Source organism: Odocoileus virginianus, chromosome 2, assembly GCF_023699985.2.
Source record: "Odocoileus virginianus isolate 20LAN1187 ecotype Illinois chromosome 2, Ovbor_1.2, whole genome shotgun sequence".
Classification (NCBI taxonomy): domain Eukaryota; kingdom Metazoa; phylum Chordata; class Mammalia; order Artiodactyla; family Cervidae; genus Odocoileus; species Odocoileus virginianus.
The window spans coordinates 18,271,247-18,292,185 of record NC_069675.1 but is presented as its reverse complement, the minus strand read 5'-3'; the positions used below and the strand labels follow the sequence as shown (position 1 = coordinate 18,292,185).

The window sequence follows — 20,939 nt, the reverse complement described above, 5'->3', positions numbered from 1 at the left end:
TACAGCCTTGATAAAGCATAGTATTTCCCTTTAGGATAAAGCGTTTTTCAAATTGGACAATAAATGCATTATTAGTACATGTTTTAGAGCTCTATTTTTCACTCTTTCTTTTAAACAAGTAGATATGAATGTATTGATTTAATGAATTGCATGCCTAGAATATATAGTTGTGAAAATAACTAAACTAGAATATGCTACTGTACTTCTGAATGTTTAAGAAACAAGATCTCATCTGGAGGGAAAGAAAGCCAGATGTTGGTATCATTTAGACTATAGTTCTAGGTCAAACTGTCTAGAATTTACCTACTTTTAAATGAAATTTATGTGTTTTTAAGATGTATCATGTGGCCAGTCAACCCCATTGTTCCCTGAATGAGGCATGAGAGATTATTAGTATAAAATCACACATGGATATAAATATATAGTAAAGTGTGTAATGTTATTTATAGTGTTAGTTATATTAATTTTTTTAATATAATGACATAAGGAATGTCATGAGCATAGGCAATACATCTATATTGAGTGTGCTTAGTATTACCTTTTACAATTGAAACCTTCACATTAAAAAGAAAACTCTTCTTTACTTCTTAAGTGAAGATTGGGAAAGTGTAGAGTATAGCTTGTAGGCAGTTTATCCGAGTAAGGCATTTGAGCCTAGGCTTTTACTGCAGATAGTTCTGTTTTGCTCAGGAAGAGAAATAATCGACTTTAAATAATTCTTCACGCTGACATTTGCAGCTCAGAAGTGGGCTCCATTAAGAGATGGTTGGTTTTCTTTTTTTTAAATTCTAATGCCTCTCACCTTTCTCAAACCCACAAAATGGCAGAGTGGGTTCCATACTGACCCAGCATGTGGGAGTGGGGCAGGAAGGCCTGAAAGTGTGGTCAGACAGCATGAGTGCCAACATGTGGCTTCCTGGTCCTCCTTCAAGTGGCCTGACATGCATGCTGTTAGTGATGCCCCAGGAAGACATGTTTCTGGCATCCTGTGTATTCTTTACAAAGAAGTTTTCGGTTATACAACTGGGCATCACCTTGGAGAGGCCTACACCAAAAAGATGATGGAAATTAAGTTTCTTAAATATTGACTAATTCATTGTAAGCAGTAACTGTTAAGCAAGTCTGTTTTGTTTTTTGATTATGCATAGCATAAAATTGCTCAAAGAGGATTAGGAATAGAGCTGAGAGTTAGGATTGGGGCTAAATAGTGGGTGCACCTGGAGATTTCAAGTTAAAAACAAACAAACTAGTGGATCTCTAGATAAACACATGCAGAATACATTGAGCTGTACATTTTTTTGGTGGAGTGGTCAGAAGAGAATCTGGACAGTGATTTTTAGATTATACTTTCATGGGACATAGTTATAGAATATTAGTGATACTTGTGAGCCTTATAGTAGTGAACCAGATAGTTTGTCTCAATATCAGACATGAATTTTCATTATTCATTAGGCCCATCTCTCCTTTCACTTTTCTCTTTTCCTTTAATACCTTTATGCATTTATAACTACTTACACAATAATTTAAAATAACAGTAATACATCTCTAAAATTACTTGATTTTTTCTTTTTTAGCTTTTGGAGAAAACTGGAATGTGTTTTTAAAATTGTCAAGTTACTCATGTGACTATATTGTTCAACCAGGAAAAAATGGTCTGAAACAATCATTTAACTGCTGGGAACTATTTTGTTATGCAGAATGGTTATGTATTTGCGTTTAAATTACCATTTCAAAAGTGTGTTGAAATATGCAAGGAGAATGTTAGATAAGACTTAACTTTAACAATGAACAAATTGGGCAGATCACCCTCCTACACGTCCTTCTGTGAAATTTTCAGTAACTGAAAGGAGAAAAAGTCAATATTTATGTAAACAATGGGCTTGTATGAAATAGAGGTGGGCAAAAAAAATGAGCTCTGGCTGAGATAGTAAGATACCTGTGTTCATTGTTAAAGTGGCTCATGTTTCATGTTATAAAACAAACCTTCTAGTAACTATATCACATTTTTACAGAGAAGGGAATGCAGATTCAAGTGACTTTTTTTTTTTTTTAACTTGGCAGTACTTGACAACAGTCATTCCTTATGAGAAAAAAAATGGACCGCCATCTGTTGAAGATCTTCAGATATTAACAAAAAGTAAGCAAAGATGAAATTAAACTGTTACCTTATTTACTTTTGCTGATTCTGAACACTTATTTTAATTGTTGCTGCTGTTGTTTTATTTTGTCAATTTAGGGTAGCATATGATGGATCTCATCATTCATTCTCGAGAAGGAAAACATAAATGGCTGTGACATCAAATCCAACTCTCACTGTAGAGCTGATTTGTATTTTCCCTGTTTTTCTTACCTTTTGAAACATTTACAAGCTGACCTTTTTGGGGAAAAAATGGAACTTAATTTTCCATCACCTATTGTATATTTAAGAATATTCAGTAAAATAAGTGCTTCATGGATCTTATATTAATATGACTGTCAGTATCTCAGTAGGAAAGACTTAGAAGTGCAGCCTAAAACACTCCTTTCTTAGGAATGCAGAGATGAAGGTATGTAGTTACAGGCAGAAAATAAATTGATATAAATATTTTAAGTACTTATTCACTAAGCAAGCATTTATTGAAGGCCTACCCTGGGCCACGCTGTTCTGGGCACTTGAGATACTTCAGTGAACAAAGCAGACAAGAATATTCCACCTTCAGTGGGCTTGCATTTTAAAATAATTTGTTAGACTTGAGACATTCAATATAATGTGTGTCTATAATAGTTTTAAATGAGCCCTAAATTCTGGTTCTGTCCCTGTTATTTACAGGCATTTCTGTTGGTCACAGTGAAAAATTAGGATTAACATATTTGCTCTATTTATCTCATGGTAAATAGATTAATGTATGTATAATTTGGTACAGGTCAATCACTTGGCTTTGTTTTTCTTGAAAGGATTGAATTTGCTCATCTATTAGGTTCTTTCTAATCATAAATGTTTGCAGTAACTGTATTAAAGAGGGAGCCATATGAGAGAACATCACATGAGTGGTTATTAATGATGATGTGGATTTTGGCACTTGGGGCTTTGGAGGCATAGGTAAAGGGAGCTTGAGGAAAGAAGTGTGTTATTTGCAAGCAACCTGCCTGCTAACTGGAAGCTTTTTTTTTTTTTAAGAATTAATTTTTTATTGGAATTTTAGGATTGACATATTCTTTCCTTTGAACAAAACTTTAAAACATTTGAAGGTTATGTGATGCCAGTCTGTCTAAAAGAATTCACAGATCAGGTGGGCGGCCAGTCCTCTATGTTTCAGGAGGAAGTTATGAGTGTCCAAGGCCACATAGAGGGGCTCCCTGGTGGTCCAGTGGTTAAGACTCTGTGCTTCCACCAAGAGAGTGGCTAATTACAGAGCCACCTCTTGTAATTCCCAGTCCACTGTGCTTTTTAATAATGCTGGCTTTTGGTGTGTGATCTTATGTAGAGCTGAAAACAAATCTAAAATATGATTGAAAACAGAAATACTGAGCATAAGTATTTCTCTAAGAAGGGAACAGAAATACTGCCTAGAAGCCAGGACCTACTGAGAAATCTTAGCTTCTCAGATCAAGAACAAGCACATACTTGGCCAAACCAAAGTCCTCATAATTCCCACATCAAAATGCCCTAGGCACAGAGTCTTAGACGATGTCTTTGTAGACTGACACAACTTGGAATTTGGGGTAAGCGAGCGTATGTACAGTGTGTGAATGAGTATCCAAGTTAATATACTATATACTATATCAAGATAGTAGATATAAGGATGACCTTTACTATGAAAGTTTAAAAGAGTTTGTCTCTTGAAAATTTTGGGGAGAATCTGAGCCTCTGCCATTCCTACCTGTAGATACACTGTAGGGGAAGCTCTGTGGAGACAGTCAGGGTTTAGATATGTAGCCTTCCTCATAAAAGCTATTGGAGGTGCAACAATAGTTGTAATAAGAATTAGAGCATTGTTAGTTATGATGGTAATGCCTACACAGTGTGTATTATGTGCCAGACGCTACTTGAAGTCCTTCACGTCTAAATTGGTAACTTCATACTCACGATAACCCTGTGAGACAAGTCTAATTATTTTTCTCACTTCACAGATGAGGAACTGGATGGTTAAGTCACTTGATCACAGTCCCACTGCTAGAAGTGGCTGAGTCAGGCTTTAAACTAGGCTGTCTTGACATACATCTGGGGGAGAACAGTGAGGATGCTCCAGAGAGTTTGAGTTGGCAGTCAGCTGTGAAAGGGCAGTATTCTTTGTGGGTTTATCTGAACCCAGGTGGTCTAGATGTTTTTTAACCACTATAATAGTATCTGTGTCTTCTGTCTTTGCTTAGTGATCAAATTGTCAAAGATTCTCTTTAGAATGAGGCTGACTCACTCAGGTCCCTCTGCCATTTTAAGGAGCAGGCAGCCTGGCAGGGTGCTGGCTTTATGGAAGTCTGTTCTTCATTTTATTCTTTTCTTTTAAGTTTCTGAGAAGGCTGACAGATAATTCTCCTGGGAGACTGCAGCTAGCTCTTCCATTTTTCTAAGAGTTTCTCCAGCTCATGAGACCTCAGCACTGAGGTTCTCCTTCCCAGAGCTCATAGAAGCACACATTTTGGTAACTTGCTTGCCAGTATTTATGAAGACAAAACTGAGCCTCTGTGTAATAAACCCAGTTCCTCTTTCCTGCCTCACTGTTTAGAAATTTTAAATCAAGGAAATAGCTCTCAGGTAGCTTAATATTCTCACCTGAGTGAAGACTTATTCAGCTGGAATAGATTCTTGTCCATTTGCAGTTGTAGTCTTTCATCCAGAAGATAATCAATTTGCACGAATTGTTTATACTCTGTAACTAAGACTAAAGCTAGAATGATAGAGATTGTCTGAATTTGAAATCATTGTTTTCCTTCTTCTTTTATTTTACAGTTCTTCGTGCCATGAAAGAGGATAGTGAAAAAGTTCCAAGCTTGTTAACAGACTATATACTAAAAGGTGAGTTTTTTTTTTTTTTTTTAAGCTTTTTATTTTGTATTGGGGTAAAAAGGTAAGTTTTAGAATAGTGTATGTGCAGTAGTTGGGAAGTTTTGATTAGTCAATAAACGCATCATCTTGCTAATAGATTAAAAAGTAACTTCTAAATGTACAACTTTTCTTTATTGTATTTTGCAGCATGAGGATAGATATGTAACTTACTTATGCTCCCAACATAATAAAGCATGGTTATATACAATTTAGTTTTTATTTGAGGTCCTGGGCTGGAAATAATTTTCACAGCTAAATTATAAACATCGAGGAAGGCAGTGGAGGAAATATTATGGAGATATTGCCATAATTATGTGTCTTGGGTCTTGACACTGGGAGGATTTGAGAAAGGTGGCCTCTGCCATCTTGGGGACAATAGAAGGAGAAGGACAGATGAAAGCAGGAACATTCAGATCAGTTAACCATCTCAAAGGGACTATGGATGGGACTGGGTAAGGGACAGGGAAGGTAGGGAGAAAGAGAAAAAGAATGGATGTACACAGAGCCAGGGCAGTGAAGAATGAGCCGTAGATCTTAGGAGCAAGATCAGGATCACACAGGATGGGAACAGTGATGAGGCAAAGAAGATTGTTTGAGACTTTAATGACATCACCTGCTTTGCTGAGGAAAGAACAAAATTTGGATAATAGAGGGACTGAAGATCTTACTTAATTACAGGCAAAGCTAATACTTTTAAATGAAATTATTTCTTTGAAAGTACCAGTTTTTCAGGTAGCAGATTTTCAGGGCATCATAGGATGCATCCTGTAGTGCTTGGTCCAAGTTGGAGAGCAGTCCTCTCCTCTGGCCACACTGTTCTTTGGGTTCTCACTCTTCTCCATCAGGAGTTGCTAACTGAACAGAAGTTTGGGATTTGTGAGACGTTCAGGAACTCAGATGGGGCTATTCCTCAATCATAGCTTGATACAGGAGGAACTAGCATGAAGTGAATAGTACATAGTATCACCTGTAAGGTCAGACATGGAGCTGGCCACGAAAGGGTTAACAGGGAGGGGAGTGGTTAGGAAAGACTAAATTGACTTGATCGTTTTTTTTTAAATAAGCCGTGTTTTCTGATGGAGGGCTGTCTCTTCCTGTACATTCTCAACTTTCTGAAAACAAAAACCTGACATCTCTGTTTGCTTTTGTGTTGTGCTAGCACTGGTATGAAAGCTGGATTGTTCTGAGGTTTGTTCTTTATAGACATGAATCAGGAATGAGATGCACATAAAGAACATGTCTTAAGTTTCAATTGGCATGGATTACTGGGGTACTGCCTTAAGAGCCAGGGATAGAGCGAGCTTCCCAAACACTCTCGAGCTCTTTTATCATCAGACTTCATGGGAGAATTGTGTGACCCAGAGAGCAGAGTGCTCTGGGGGGAAGTGATTTTTACTTTTTCCCCTGAAAACCCAGGAGTGTAACTGTGACCCTGCCTCAAGCGTCCCCTCCGCCCCACTGCCCCCTGTCCCGGTGACCCAGTTGCCCGCCCCACCTGCCAGCCCACTTCTAGGTAAACGGTGCCAGCCGCTGACAAGCTGCCTGTGTGCATGTGCTGTGGTCTGGTCTTGGCTTTGTATTGTAGGGACTGGGTGGAAAAGCAGCTGGGGTTCAGACTAAGGAGTGACTCTATAGTCCAAGAAAATGAAGAGGGGAGGGTAACACACTCAGAGGTGCGCACATGCTTGGGAAGGTGAGGAGAGAAGGCGATTCAAACTGCTCTTTTCCACCCATTCTGGAAATCCACAGCCACTCAGTGATTTCTGTTCCTTGGGGATCAGTAGAACACTACCTGGGAAGGGGGTATTGTTCAAGGGAGAACTCTTCATCCCCTTTCTTGGTGCGACTTTCTCCTTGTTTTTAACGCCGGTGACTATGGGTTGCGTGTGTGTGTGTTTGTGTGTGTTAGTCGCTTGGTGTGTCTAAGGGCAGACTCTTCATCCCCTTTCTTGGCGTGACTTTCTCCTTGTTTTTAACGCTGGTGACTATGGGTTGTGTGTGTGCATGTGCGTGCATGCGTGCGTTAGTTGCTTGGTTGTGTCTGACTCTTCGCGACCCCATGGACTGTAGCCCACCAGGCTCCTCTGTCCACGGGGATTCTCCAGGCAAGAGTACTGGAGTGGGTTGTCATGCCCTCCTCCAGGGGATCTTCCCGACCCAGGGGTCAAACCCACGTCTCTTATGTCCCCTGCATTGGCAGGTGGGTTCTCTACCCATAGCCACCTGGGAAGCCCGGCTGCCTACATATACTGCCTTAATTTCAATGCGAAGGTGAAAAGTGAAAGAAGGTAGAAAAGTGGCCTCATTTGACCCAAGATGGGGTGGATGCTGTATGGGCTACTAAGCTTCTCTTTCCCACCACTGCTTAATCGCTCCACTGCAGCCTGCTCTATCCCAGCGCTCAACTTTGTACCAAAGGCTAGTGTAGCTCTGGCTGCCACTATGCTGATCCAAGATAGGAAGAAAGTGGTGTGCAGAAAGTTGCTTCCTTCTTTGACTTCACCAGTGAGCCGTCTGCCGTGTTACAAGCCTTCAGCAAGGCTGTTGCGGGTTTGTGTCTCTAAGTGGCACCCTGAGAGACATGGCCTCTTGGCATCTCATTTCAAGACACCCAGTGTGTCTTGAGAAAACTTTTGGATGTTGGGTATAGCCTTTGATACCTTTAAAAAAAATGCTACTATAGATCCGTATTATAGTTTTCATTGTTTAATGGCATTTTTAATATACATATAGAATGTATATAAAATGCATATATAAATATATATATATACACATCTTATGTAAATGTATACAAAATATGCATTTCTATTCAAATTTTTTTTTCTTCCTCTAGTTCTGTGTCCTACATAGGGCAGCATCACTTCAGGAACAGCTTTATCCTTCGTGGGCAACAAGCTACAATTCCTATAGCATTATTCTGAAAGCTGGCTACTATTACCTTCCTGCTATTGGAAACTCAGGACACTTGAACTTGGGTTTGTGATTCAGTATTACTAGATCATGCCTTCTCTAATTCTTTGTATCTTGAACTGAGAGAACCATGGCACTATTTTGAATTCTAGAGTTGTTTTTTTTTTTTTTTTGGTTAAATACTAAAAATCATGAACTCTTCTGCAACTCTGTTAAGGGGGAGTGACGTTCACTGAGCACATGCAGCTATATTCTTCATTAACAGACAGTACGTCTGCATTTCTACGGCTTTCTAGATCTAAACTGCACTCACTCAAGAACTAGATTAAAGCATTGAGAGATTTATACTATAGCTGTTCTTTGGTGATGGCAAGTACCAACACTGATTTTTTTTTTAAATAAGAGAACTGTCAGTATAAACATTACCTACCAGTATTGTCCAGAGAGACTGAAACTTGGGGTTTTTGGAAGAAGGGAAACCAGAATGTACATTATCTTGGCTTAATACTTTGTCAAAATCAAAACACCTGGAGATGGTCGATTTTAGGGCTTGCTGTGTCTCACCATTGTTCAAGTTTTAACCATTAAGATGACATTCACTTTCAGAATCTTGTATTGTTTAACTTTAGAGGTTTCCATGTTTCATTTCCCATGTCTGTGAAGAAGTGTCCTTAAAAGGAATTGGTATCTTTTAAGGTGCTTAAACCATATGCTGCAGCAGTGCCCGTTCCCTGTTATTATTGTATTGTATTCATGCCTGTGTTTTCCTGAAACACTAATTCTAGGAACAGCTACTCATGGATCCATCCCTAGTCATGAAACACCTTTGCCAGTTCCAATCAAGTCAATTCTATTTAATAAATGTTGGAAAAAAAGTAGCATATGTTTGAGAGCTTTTTTTTTTTTTTTTTAATTTTTCTTCTCTTAACCATGCTGGATTCCTCCCCTTGCTATTCCACACACTGTCTTATTACAGAGCATGAGCTGGTGAAATCTTGATTAGCCTCATGCTAAGTGGGGGCGGGGGGGGGGGGGGAGAGGAGCATTTTTTCAGATAGCGATAAGCTACTGTGGAATGTCAGAAGTCTCGTCTTTTCCTGGGTCTGTGAAACATTCCCGACAGCCTCTTCCCATCACCAACATGAATGTAAGTAGAGTCTAATTAGCCAGCAGACTTTTCAGGTCCCACTTAAAACATCTGTTGAGTGTCTGGAGCCCACAGTGTTCCTCACTCTGCTCAGTAACTGGGACATGAAGACGGCAGCAGGTCAGTTTGGAGTTTGATGCCAGCATTGCATTTCAGCCCTTCTCTAGGACACGTGGAAGTGGAGATGGTTCCTTGTTTTATTCATGTCTTGATAGTGAATATGTGAACAATTTGTCCCATGCTCTTGAATTGATGAAGAGTCTTACCAATATAAGAATATTAATTGAAGCTAATCTGAATTTGTAAAAATTGTCTTATACAAGAGGGCATACTAAAGAGCAAAAGAGTTGTCTTCTGAAGCCACTCAACAGTAGTCTGTTTATAGTTCCTTTTTAAGTTGATGCATCTGAACTGTATGAAAAAAATGCTATTTTTTTCTGATCAACTCAAAGTCCCTTTTTAATGAGGGTTCCCTGATTTTGCTTGGTAACCTCATTATTCTTCAGCGTAAACCCTAGGGTTTCCCACTGCAGCCCTTTTGCTACACATGATGAATGACACTAAAGATGAGCTGGGCATATTTGGTGACTGACAACCAGGTAGATTTTAAATTTCCCTCACAGCAGCCTCTCTGGGCTGTACACCTGCGGTGGGCATTGGGGTGGCAGAGGCCCCTTTTTTGTCTCACAAGGATTCCTTGGGAAAGGCCTGCCTTCTGAGCAAAGCGCTGGGGCTGTCTGTGATGCTGGAAATTAACGGAACTGTCAACCTTAAAATAAAAGGATGAGTCATCTTTCACATCGCAGACAGAATCTTTCTGAAAGCGACATCATGTGATTTGGATTCAAAGTGTTTATTTGTTGCCAAGAATCAAGTTGCAGGTAATCCTCTTACAGCCTTGTTTTTTGAAGAAAACAAACTGTAGAACTATACTGCACTCCAAGTGCCATATATCTATTTTATTCTTCAGGAAATTATATTTTTCTTTTACAGAGCACAACAGGAACCAAAGTAAAAGAGTAATAGATACAGCACTCAGGATAAATCAAATCTTTAAAATAATAATAAAAAAAATTTACACCTTGTCCTATATCCTGTTAGTATTTTCATAATATGGCCATGATTGAAAAAAACAAAAAGCAAGCATTTACAATTTTTTGATAGACTTTTTATGCCAGGAATGGTTAATTGTCAACAAAAATTTATACTAATCAGGCTGATGTAAATCTATTTTGGTAGCATATCATTAACAAATTTATTTTGGAGATAGATAAAAATATTGCCCCTTGATAATAAATCTTTTTTTTTCTTTGATGCAAACAGCTAGAACACCTTTTTCTTTTCCTTTTTTTTTTTGATATTCTAAGACAAAAGAAATGGTTAATCTTCAGATTAATAAATTAGGTCATTATAATAATAAATTAATTTTTTTTAAAGTTCAGCAACCTCTGTCCAAGTATTTACAACAATACTTGAAAGTTCCTTTACAAAACAGAACACGTTTTCTTTTCACATTAAGCATACTGGGTATCTGTGTCTTTCACAACAAGCATTTTTAAAAGAAAAAAAATCAATGCAACAAATGGGTAATTAGTATAAAAGTGCTAAGAGCTGTTTGAAAAGTTTAACACTATAGTATACAGTCAGTTACATCTGAGGCAAACTACGACAAACTTCCAGCTTATTATGGACAATATTCCAGTAGTTGTTTCAAACAGTTGTTTGAAAGAAAAAAAAAAAATCCAGGAGCTGATTAGTGATGCAGCTAAAACTGCCATCGATGTTTCTGGCCAGTGAGCGAATTGAAAACTGAAAGCAAATCCAAATGAGGAAGAATTTAATAAAGGAATACCTTCTCCATGGCAGGTATGGGGCTGACTGCTCAAGGCGTGTGCATACACACACATACATTCACACTCACACACACACATTTCTCTTCCCAATTAAACTGCAGGTAGAATGAGATTTTGTGTTAATCAAAAATTTGTGATGGAATGCCTGTTTGTTTTTGTTCTGGTTAAAATCTCATAAAAATACATTCAACAGGAAAACATAAAATTGTATGTGTATAAATATATATGCACATATATATTATATACACACGCACACAAATACTTTTGTTTTTCTGAAGCATAAGAGTTACATAAATATTCCTATAATTGCTAGAGTTTAAAGAGGCATAATTTTTTTTTTGAGCTTCAACCAAGGTGCTTGAATAATATACAATTAAAATGAAGTAGTTTCTATTTTGTAGATTCAGTATATAATAAGGAAAAAAAAATATCCCCAAACAGTCTTTTTTTTTTTTTAAAAAAAGTTTCTTTTTAAGCTAGAGCTTCAATGAAAACTATGAACAACCAACAACAGAACAGAAGAAAGCGACAACAAGAAGGAAGTGTAGCCCTGGAAATAAATGCCTGGTGACCTCACCCTCTCCTCCTTCCTGCCACGTGGCCACCAGAAAACTCCAGTGCTCACATCGAGAAACGACTCGGGTCCTGATCCTCTGCTGACTCTGCTGGGAACTGGCTGGTTGGCTCGGAAGAAAACAGAAAGCAGCAAAAAGTATAACTGTGTAGATCCTTAATCACCCGCTTTAGAGAAACGTGGCTACCCCATGTCTCCTGCTTCCTCACCGCCTACTGCAGCTGTGACTATAGAAAAGAAGCGTGTGGCTTGAGGCCTGGGATGGCTATCAAAAGGGTCTGGTGCTCTTGTCTGTAGTCTAAGGAGGTTACAGGCAGAAGGATTGCAGGGCCTGGTTTCCTGCTCGCTCAGGCCTGAGCTTGGCAGCGACCAGTGCAGTCTTCCGAGCAACAGGAAAAGACATCCTCTGGGCCACTGGACTGGCCTTCTCCCAGAGCCGAGCTGACCAACTGTGTCTTTCCTCCACCACCCCCCTCCCACCCATTCTCCCCAACCAAACTCACTGTCCCCGCCCCCAAGTTTCTCTACAGCTATATTACAAGCAAATACGTCTTAGCAACTTTGAAACCTTTGGTTCTAAGACACCACTTGGTCAGTGATCTTGAGGAGGAGTGGGAATGCTTGCTCTGCATGCCGCTGCCGACAGAGCCCAGCCCAGGAATTCCTCAGCGCTGTACATCAAGTCACAATCCAATACAATCCACTAAGCAAGTGCACGAATTCGAGTTTACTTTTTTAAAAGCAGACTGAGTCGTTTTTCTGTCTTTCCGAACCTCGCTGGCGCCGCCTGTCTTCACACCGTTTGGTAGAAATTGTCTGCCTGGAGGTGGTTCTGTTTCTGCATGCTGTAGAAGCCACTGAATCGCGCGTCTGGTTCTGCGATTCTCAGCATTCTCTGGGAACCGTCCACCTGGACCCGGGTTCCTTTCTTGCAGTCCACAGATACCAGCTGATTATTTAAAGAGGAAGGCTATTTCATAGGAGGAGGGGGGAAAGAAAACCATAAAGAATTAGCTGCTTTATGTATCTCGAATCAGCAGTTATCTAGGCCTCATTCGAGTGAGGTAACGGTGTTGCAGCACATGGACGAGCGGACTACATGGGCTAACAGCCTGCTCTGGAGCCAACTACACTTTTTTGGGGGGTGGGGGGCCACACTGCATGGCACACGGGATCTTATTAGTTCCCTGATCAGGGATCGAACCTGTGCCTCCTGTAGTGGAAACAGAGAACTTTAACCACTGAACTGCTGGGGAAGTCCTTCCTACTAACTATACTATATAACCGTGTTTAAAGATAAAATGCCAATAAATGATGTCAAACAAGGGGGAGATAAAAGAACTGAGAAAATACTGAAGTGACATAATTATTTTCAAATACGTGAAGTACAGATCAGTTCTTAAAGAGAGTTGAAGGATGAATGGAAGGTACCAGGTCGGCAGCTGTTAAGATAAATGGACCATTTCGAATCACTGAGGCTGTAGAATGAGCATCGCGGTTTGGGCCGGTCTCTCTGTCTCCAGCCACAGGCTTTCCCCAGCTCTGCAGGTGGGGACTGTCCTCTACACGCCTGTGTCCCTACCCAGCACAAGCCCAGCCCAGAGGCAATTCACATACTTGTCAGAGAAAATCAGAGGCAGGCGATTCCATCTGATAAATTTTGTGAAAGGGTTATCTGGATGATAAAATGGCTGTTTTCAATTCTTGAGTAAATGAATTACTTCCTACTTTTTAAAACAGGCAGATTGAAGCCCTTTGTATTGACAGCAAATACATGTTCTTTCTGCAATATGAAATCTGCCTTTCTCCACCCTGTCTGGTATTATTTCACACGATCTCTCCGTCGGTTGCTGCCCTTCTCCTCTCTGCTTGCCTTTGACATGTTTCCCTGTCCTTTGGACTTCTATACATCTTCATGAGCTTTCAGCTCTCCTCTTTCCCTCTTTTGACTGTTATCTTCTACCCTTGTGATTTTTTTTTTCCTCTCCCAATTCTATGTTGATAGATGACTGAGAAATACCAAGTGATAAAGTTTTAATTTCTAATATAAACAACAATGACTTAAACAAATACCCCTGGATTGATTCCTATTTGAAAACTTTAAATTCAGGTAACTGGACCAATGAAAAAGGAGAATTCATTCAGTGGCTGATCTAGCCCCAGGCCAAGTACTATGACTCTGATCACTACAGCCTGATGCACGTTTGAGGCCATGAAGAGCAGAGTGAAATTCAGCTGGTAGAGCAGATATCCAGCAATTAAGGAAATACAAGCATGGAGGCTTTCCTAGTTTGATTGAAGAGGCTGAAACTTTGTCAGGACAATACCTTAGTTGGTGTTCGATACCAGCAAAGCAGTGGTATCCACTGTTTCTTCTGATTGATGAACAGGAATGCTATTATGATAGAGAGGCCTATTACTATAGGAACCACAACCGAGGCAATGGAATCCACTGAAGCATCTTCTGAGTTCAGCCTGGTATTATCTCTGTAATCTATCTGGGGGTGACCCATGTCTAGGAGAAAGAAAAAAAATTAAAGCATTTATTACCTAAACCAGAATTTTTAAGGATTATCTTAATTACCCTACAAATAGAGATCAGTGGATTGGTTTTATTGCTTCCCAGTACTTTAAGGCTAAAACATGATTAAAGTCTAATGTGGATCCAAAGAGCTCTTATGAAAGGGCAGAGCTCTTAGGATGGATGTAAAAAAGGAAATATTAGAGTGAGAAGGTTTAATAACTGGACAGGATGATGCTGATTCTAGCTAGTCAAGAAAATAAGATTCTTATGTAGACTTTAAAAATGACTAAAAAATATTTTGATTAATGTTAACCTTTATGGTCCTCCTAAGATTCTGAAACAGAAACATCAGCTTTCCTCCCTGCTAATTTATACCAGCAAACAGGAGGTGAGGACAAAGTACATGCTTCTACTTAATAGTGTAATAGATAAGACTAATTAGTAGTGCACTTGTAAAAACCAAGCCAGGATCAAAAGCTTGGTCTGTTGGTTGATATTTCAGTTTACTGAGCTCTGAGCAAAAATGCCTTACTTTTCATAAACTTAATGAAAATTCATTGGGCCTGTTAGATCATTTTCCTGTATAAGGGACATTTAATTTTGCCCTTATAAATGATGGGTCTTTTTGTTCTTTTAAATCACCATTCTTTAACAAAGGTAAATATACAGCAATCAGGAGCACTCTGAAAATGTCCTTATTTTGTTTCAAGTAAACCTCTGTAGTCAGGATCAGGTTAGTGAAAGACCAGGTTAGTGAAAGTTGCAGAACACGTACAATGAAAAAGACCTGACTTTGAACTGTTTTGAAGACTCAGCTCATGAAGCAGCACAGCTCTGTGATGTTAATACTGTCTTTAATTTAAAACTCAGATTTTTATTAATATACTTGTATGTGTTTGTGGGGGGATGGAAAGAAGGGGCCCTTCCTAGTCATTTTAGCCACCATAGATGGTAATACTTTACTTCATAGAAGGTGGAAAAAAAGCAAATGTATTTACCAGCATCAAAAAAAAAAAAAATGCAAAGAAGATAAAATACTCTATTGATGAATTCAGGGTGCAAATATACAATGAAGAATGAATGTTTAACTTCCCACAATATAAATGATATTGGAAGTGTTTTTAGGAATATATGACATATAAGAAGATTATAAAGTAAATTGAGGCTTGGGGAAAGAAAAATGAAGCTTCAATTGAGATCAGTTAAAAAAAAAAATTTTAGTCTTTAAATTGTTTTACGGCCTAAAAGCAGGCCATAAAATTTAGCTTTAGGCTTTCTAGCAGCCAAAGCAAAAATGGAAACAAGCATCATCAATAAGATTCACATTGTCTTTAAGATGAAAATAAAGCAACTGCTTAGGAGAAGCATGGATTTCCTTGGTACCAACACAAGAGATTTCTCCTAAGGGTCTTTATAACAAACACAACTACTATGTAATTCAGAGTCCTCAACATAATAAATAAGGGCTATTCTTGTGGCCAAAACTCAGCACCCAGAGCAGTATGTGGCGCCGAGCAGGCACTGATATTTACTGACTGAGTGACCGTGCACATAATGGGAAAGCGCCATTCAGTCAGCAGTCACATAAGGAGCCAAAACATGGGTCCAGGAATTTGGCTCTCTGGTCATCTGGCTTGATCCAAGCATGACACTTACACAAACATCTAAAGTAAGGGACCATTAATCTCTCAAGCAATGAATTAATTTCTTCCAAAAGAAATAACAAAAACTGTCTTAACAATGATTTTGAAAATGTCCTTGGAGTAGACAGGAGGCAGTACTGAGTCACGGCTAAGAGCAAGCTTACACTATTTTGATCAAGAGGCCTACTTCTAGATAGAAGGTTAAGATTGACAGGAACTTGGCCCTGCTTTGCCACTTAGCTGCTGAGAGGCAGAATAACATCTCTATTGCACACAACTAAAAGGACAGAGCAAGAAAAAAAAGCATGGAAAAGCCTGATGAGTGGGAAAATCAACATATCAGTAATAAATTGAACTCCCACAGAGTGAAAACTACCTGTAGGTAGAGGGTAATCTTAATGCATAAATGCTTGATAGAGGATCCACAGGGATAGGTGAATAATTTATTACTACTTTGCTTACAAAGTTTATTCACATACATACATTTGAGAGATGGCTTAGAAATTCCAGATACCAAGCTTTTATGACCAGGAACATATTTCTTTCCATCATCACTAAGTCTCTGAGCTTGTGGGGCCGGAAAAGAGGCATTTTATCTGCAGACTTACTTCATCATCCCAGGCTGTTAAATATGTTACAGCCAAGCAGGTCTTTCCTGGACTGGTTGTTTGAGATTACTTGGACATGTGATTTAATACGTTACTCAAAAGAAGTTTTGAAAATTAAAAAAAAAGAAAAAGTAAATCATACACGTGACAGATTTGAGAGAAGTGAAAAGTGATTAAGAGTATGAACTCCGCTTCCACTGTGCGTTAACTGAGCACCTCAGTGAAATAAACTCTGGTATCTGCTGACCTTGGCACTTACCTCTGGGGAGGTGGATAATGTCGTTTTCACTAGGTGTAGGCCACAGGGGGACCTCCATGTCAATCTCTCGATGATTTGTCTTCTCAATGGGTACATTGGTTGGTTCTGGGACATACATTTCTAAAAAGAAGGGAACATGTGTTTTATAAGAGATGATTGGGGGGAGCATCTTATTGACTTCTGTCTCCTCAACCCAGGTGCATTCGGTTCAATACAACACAATACAACCTGTCCTGGGACACAAAAGATCCAGTTTCTGCACTGACATCATTAATGCCTGAGAGTCACTACCTTTGCAGGGGTGGGAAACATGTCTTACAGCCATTTAAAAGGGGAGGAGAAGTTTACTCCTCCACCAAACTCAAAAGCTCTGCTTTTTCATAACAAATGCTGCTGACTACAGATTTGTGCAAGCTGATGGGCACTGCCCGAAATGAAAGGATTTCTTTTACTTTCCATCAGCTAAATTATACTTTAATAACTGTTGCTCTTCAATCCATGAGTGTTGAATCATTTATATGAAATATGTCACAGGAAGTGAAAAAGTTAAGCACCTTCATTCTGTATTCATTTCCCCTTCACTCTGTGTCCCTCAAAAGGAATGGACGTCAGCAGGCCTCATGAGGCGCTGCCTGAGTTAAGTCTTACATGTCTGCTCTGTTCCCCCTGGGACCATGCAGTCTGGAAACTGAACTTGAGTAAATATGTTTATATTATCTAACTCAATCATACAGACACTTTGATCAACAAGATACTAAAACATGAAACAAAACTGAGAAGAATGACACATCTGTTAACCCCAAATATCAGGAATATATTCCTAACTTCATCTGGCTAACAATAATTAGCCAACTTTTTCAAGAAATAATTCTTAAGAACCTCTTTTTCTAACATATGACAACAGGAATCTGCATCTAGCACGTTTCTTGGCCAAGTCCTGCCATATTACTAACTGATTTTTATAATAAGGTCACCCAACATCAGCAGTACTAAATAACTAGTAAACAGCCTCGTGCTATGCTCTGCTTAGTTGCTCAGTCTTGTGTCCGACTTTCTGGGACCCCATGGACTGTAGCCCGCCAGGCTCCTCTGTCCATGGAATTCTCCAGGCAAGAATACTGGAGTGGGTTGCCATGCTCTCCTCAGGGGATCTTCCCAACCCAGGGATTGAACCCAAGTCTCCGGCATTGCAGGCAGATTCTTTACCATCTAAGCCACCAGGGAAGCCCAATCAACAGCCTAATTAGACCAAAATAAAATACATGAAATATGTCTGTATAAGTTAGAATATTCCTCTCTGCTCAGAGTGATTGATGGCTATCCCAAAGTTACCAGTCTTTCAAGAAGTGGACCTTAAAAAAGACAGATTTGAGAGAAGTGAAAAGTGATAAGAGAGTGTAAACTCAGCTTCCACTGTGCATTAACTGCCCAAGGTTATGCATCCAGGAACGGCAGAGCCAGGCTTCAAATGCAGTCCTCTGAATCCAAAGCCCAGGTCTTCCTACTGTCCCCAGGAATAAAGTTATTTTGGCTTTAGCTTTCTTAGTTAAATTTCAAGACCTCTCCCAGTAGCTCAGTGATAAAGAATCTTCGGGCAATGCAGGAGCCACAGGAGCAATCGGTTTGGTCCCTGGGTTGGGAAGATCCCCTGGAGGGGGGCATGGCAACTCACTCCAGTGTTCTTGCCTAAAAAATCCCTTGGACAGAGTAGGCTACAGTCCGTGGGGTCACAAAGTGTCAGACATGATTGAAGCAACTTAGCATGCATGTACTCAGACATGGCAAGAACTAGACACTCCTGAGTTTTGAAAGGTTCAACAACTCTCTGAAATAAAAAAGAGAGTTTACTGAAAACATTTTCATTTACAGAAGCACAGGCTTGAGTATCAACTAGTGATTCCAAACTTTTCTATCATATCTGAGTCACCCGAGGCCCTTTTAAACCTGCTCACAGATCCTGATTTGGTGGGTCTGGGCTAGGTGGTTCTAGGCTGTGTGTGGGGATGGTGTTTAGCTTGCCCACTGAGACATCTTGATATGCAGTATGAATTTCCTGGAGGAATCTGGGAAGAAAACCCCTTGACATTCACATGACATCTTTCAGTGCTATGGTGTCTTGAGCCCCTGCCCTCCCTGGTCCAACACACAGCCTTGAGCTGCCTTATCACCCAGGGGCTGACCTGCCATTGCCCTGCAGCTGCTTCAGGAGAAAAGACTAACATGAGACCCAGGCGCAAAACCTGTCAATGTCAGCAGCTACGTAGCAAAGACTTCTACAGAGTCCCCCAGGGCTGGGGTCAGCTCAGGGTCTTCCTGGGACAGCAGCAGAAAGAAGCAACTTTGAAATTCCTGTGCCTCATTCCAGCCTGGAGGTAGATTCCAGTGAAACCTTCCACACCACACAGGCTCGACAGTGTGCATTCTCTTCCCACAGGTGCTTAGAAAGGCTCTATCTGGCGACAGCTGGAGAAGTTGGAAGGATCTGCCCAGGATGGAGGAGGACTGTCTTACTCAGTGGTTACTTAATCACCATCGTTCAACCAACATTTCATCAATACTTCCTACATGGCAGGGAGCGGGCTAAGTCTGGGGCACACAGTTGTGATCAAGACCAGTTCTGCTCTTATGGGCCTCCCGTGGTGAGTTCCATCTCCCCATTGGGCAGCTCACAGCCTGTCCTCTGGATCAATTTGCTCTGCTAAACTCAGTCCAGCTCTGATTAAAGTTCACCCATACCACCTCCTTTATCACCAAATATTCAAAGCCCAGTTCAGAGCTCTTGGGTCTAAGAGGAGAGGGTCATTTCCCTTTAATGTGAACTTAACAGGGAAGCTACCTCTGAGCATTTTTGCCAAAAAGGATAAATCTTTCAAAAAAAAAAAATGCTTGGAGAAATAAAAAGAAGTGTGGGTGCCGCTGTGTTTCCACGCCGAGACCGAGGCCTGCCATGGCCAGAAACTGCAACAACCCCAACTCTCAAACAGAACCCTTCTGACATTTACTGCGAGAGCCCTTTATAAAGCTGCTGGCTTTGTCAATGGCACAGGAGTGACACACGACGTCACCTGGCCCGGAGGCACAGATCACGGGCACTCGATCAGTTAATTACAACTGGGGTCCAGTTTGATCTGAACTACAGAGGAACCGAAGACAACTTAGTGGCGACATATTTTAAATTCAGATGCACCGACCTGGCCCATTGTAAGACTGACCTTCCTTAAAATGTTTGTTTCTGGAATATGGGGCAGGGTGCTTGGGACTTGCAAGGTGAGGACACCATTTTTGGGGGGATGGAACTCCAGGTCAACCTAGGTCCAGGACTCCCAGGTCTTCTGCTAACGAGCTGCATGGCTTTGGATCATTCACTTAACTTTTCTGACTTTCAGTTTTCTATAAAATGGGACAAGTATTGACCAGCAAACCAGTACACAAGTCTTTTACTCATATCCAGAGGTGACAAAAGGAAGACATGCTTGGTAAGGGCAGGGCTATTCAGAATGTCAGCGGATGTGTGCAGTGGGCAAAGCCAAGTAGCCTGAACCATCCGGGGGAGAAGCAGCCACCTGAAACTTCACAGAGAGACCACGAGAAAATGGGACAGGAGCCCAGGCTTCCTGGCAGGCCACACTTAGTCAAATGTGAAGTGGCAGAGCTCAACTGACTACAGAATGTGTGGAGATAAAATGGAAAAATGATTCATCGATAATACATCAGAAGCAGAAAGGGGAGTTAACAGAAATTAAGTTCCAATCCAACGGTGCACGCTGATAGAGAAGTCACTGGAGAAACCTCTAGTTGTGAATAGATGCCAGTGAAACCTGCATTCCCTCTTCTATCACACTCGCAGTTGAGGAGAGTGGATCCACCTCTTCCTGCCAGCATCACCTGAACTCGGGTCCTATCATCACACACCTTGGACGTCTATAAGGCAGGTCACAGCTGTCCTGGCCCCGGGTCTCTTCCAGCTTCAGCCCCTCCTGCAGATCCTGTGAGCCTCCCCAGAGCACCTCCATGGTCTTGTCTCATCTGTTTAAAAAGGAGCCTCCCGAGAAGGATAAAGGACAAAATCCACCTCTCTGTTTGAATATTAAAGCCCTAAACATCTTGACCAAAGCTGTCTTCTCTGTCCTTACCTCTTGCTACTAGAACTCCCTATTCCAGGGGCATCTGACCTCCGTCTCAGGGCCTTTGGTCAGATGACTCTTTCACTCCAATGAAGAGAACCCGCCTGTCCTTCAAGGCCCAGCTCAGTCCTTCTTCGAGTGAAAGCCGCCCAGACAGACCCCTCTACTCCACAGGAAAACGGTCTGTGAATTGGGCACCGTGGTCTGTAGCTGAGATGTGTCACGGTTGTCTCCAATTCACCACCCGCCCCTTCTTTCTGAAACCATCTAAGCA

General features: G+C 40.6%; 2 protein-coding genes across 4 annotated transcripts in view; one reads left to right on the top strand and one right to left on the bottom strand.

Moving 5' to 3' along the window:
• FEZ2 (fasciculation and elongation protein zeta 2) overlaps positions 1-8,811 on the top strand; it is a 43,996-nt gene extending 35,185 nt beyond the window's left edge. For both annotated transcript variants that reach the window (XM_020910061.2, XM_020910062.2), the window contains 3 exons: positions 2,062-2,137; positions 4,928-4,993; positions 7,857-8,811. In XM_020910061.2, coding sequence (XP_020765720.2) covers positions 2,062-2,137; positions 4,928-4,993; positions 7,857-7,873 — 159 coding nt within the window. In that variant the 3' untranslated portion in view covers positions 7,874-8,811. The remainder of the gene's footprint in view (positions 1-2,061; positions 2,138-4,927; positions 4,994-7,856) is intronic.
• Positions 8,812-10,013: 1,202 nt separating this feature from the next.
• CRIM1 (cysteine rich transmembrane BMP regulator 1) overlaps positions 10,014-20,939 on the bottom strand; it is a 205,040-nt gene continuing 194,114 nt past the window's right edge. For both annotated transcript variants that reach the window (XM_020910060.2, XM_070476803.1), the window contains 3 exons: positions 16,542-16,661; positions 13,835-14,022; positions 10,014-12,477 (listed from right to left, as the gene is read on the bottom strand). In XM_020910060.2, the coding sequence (XP_020765719.2) occupies positions 12,301-12,477; positions 13,835-14,022; positions 16,542-16,661 (485 nt within the window). In that variant the 3' untranslated portion in view covers positions 10,014-12,300. The remainder of the gene's footprint in view (positions 12,478-13,834; positions 14,023-16,541; positions 16,662-20,939) is intronic.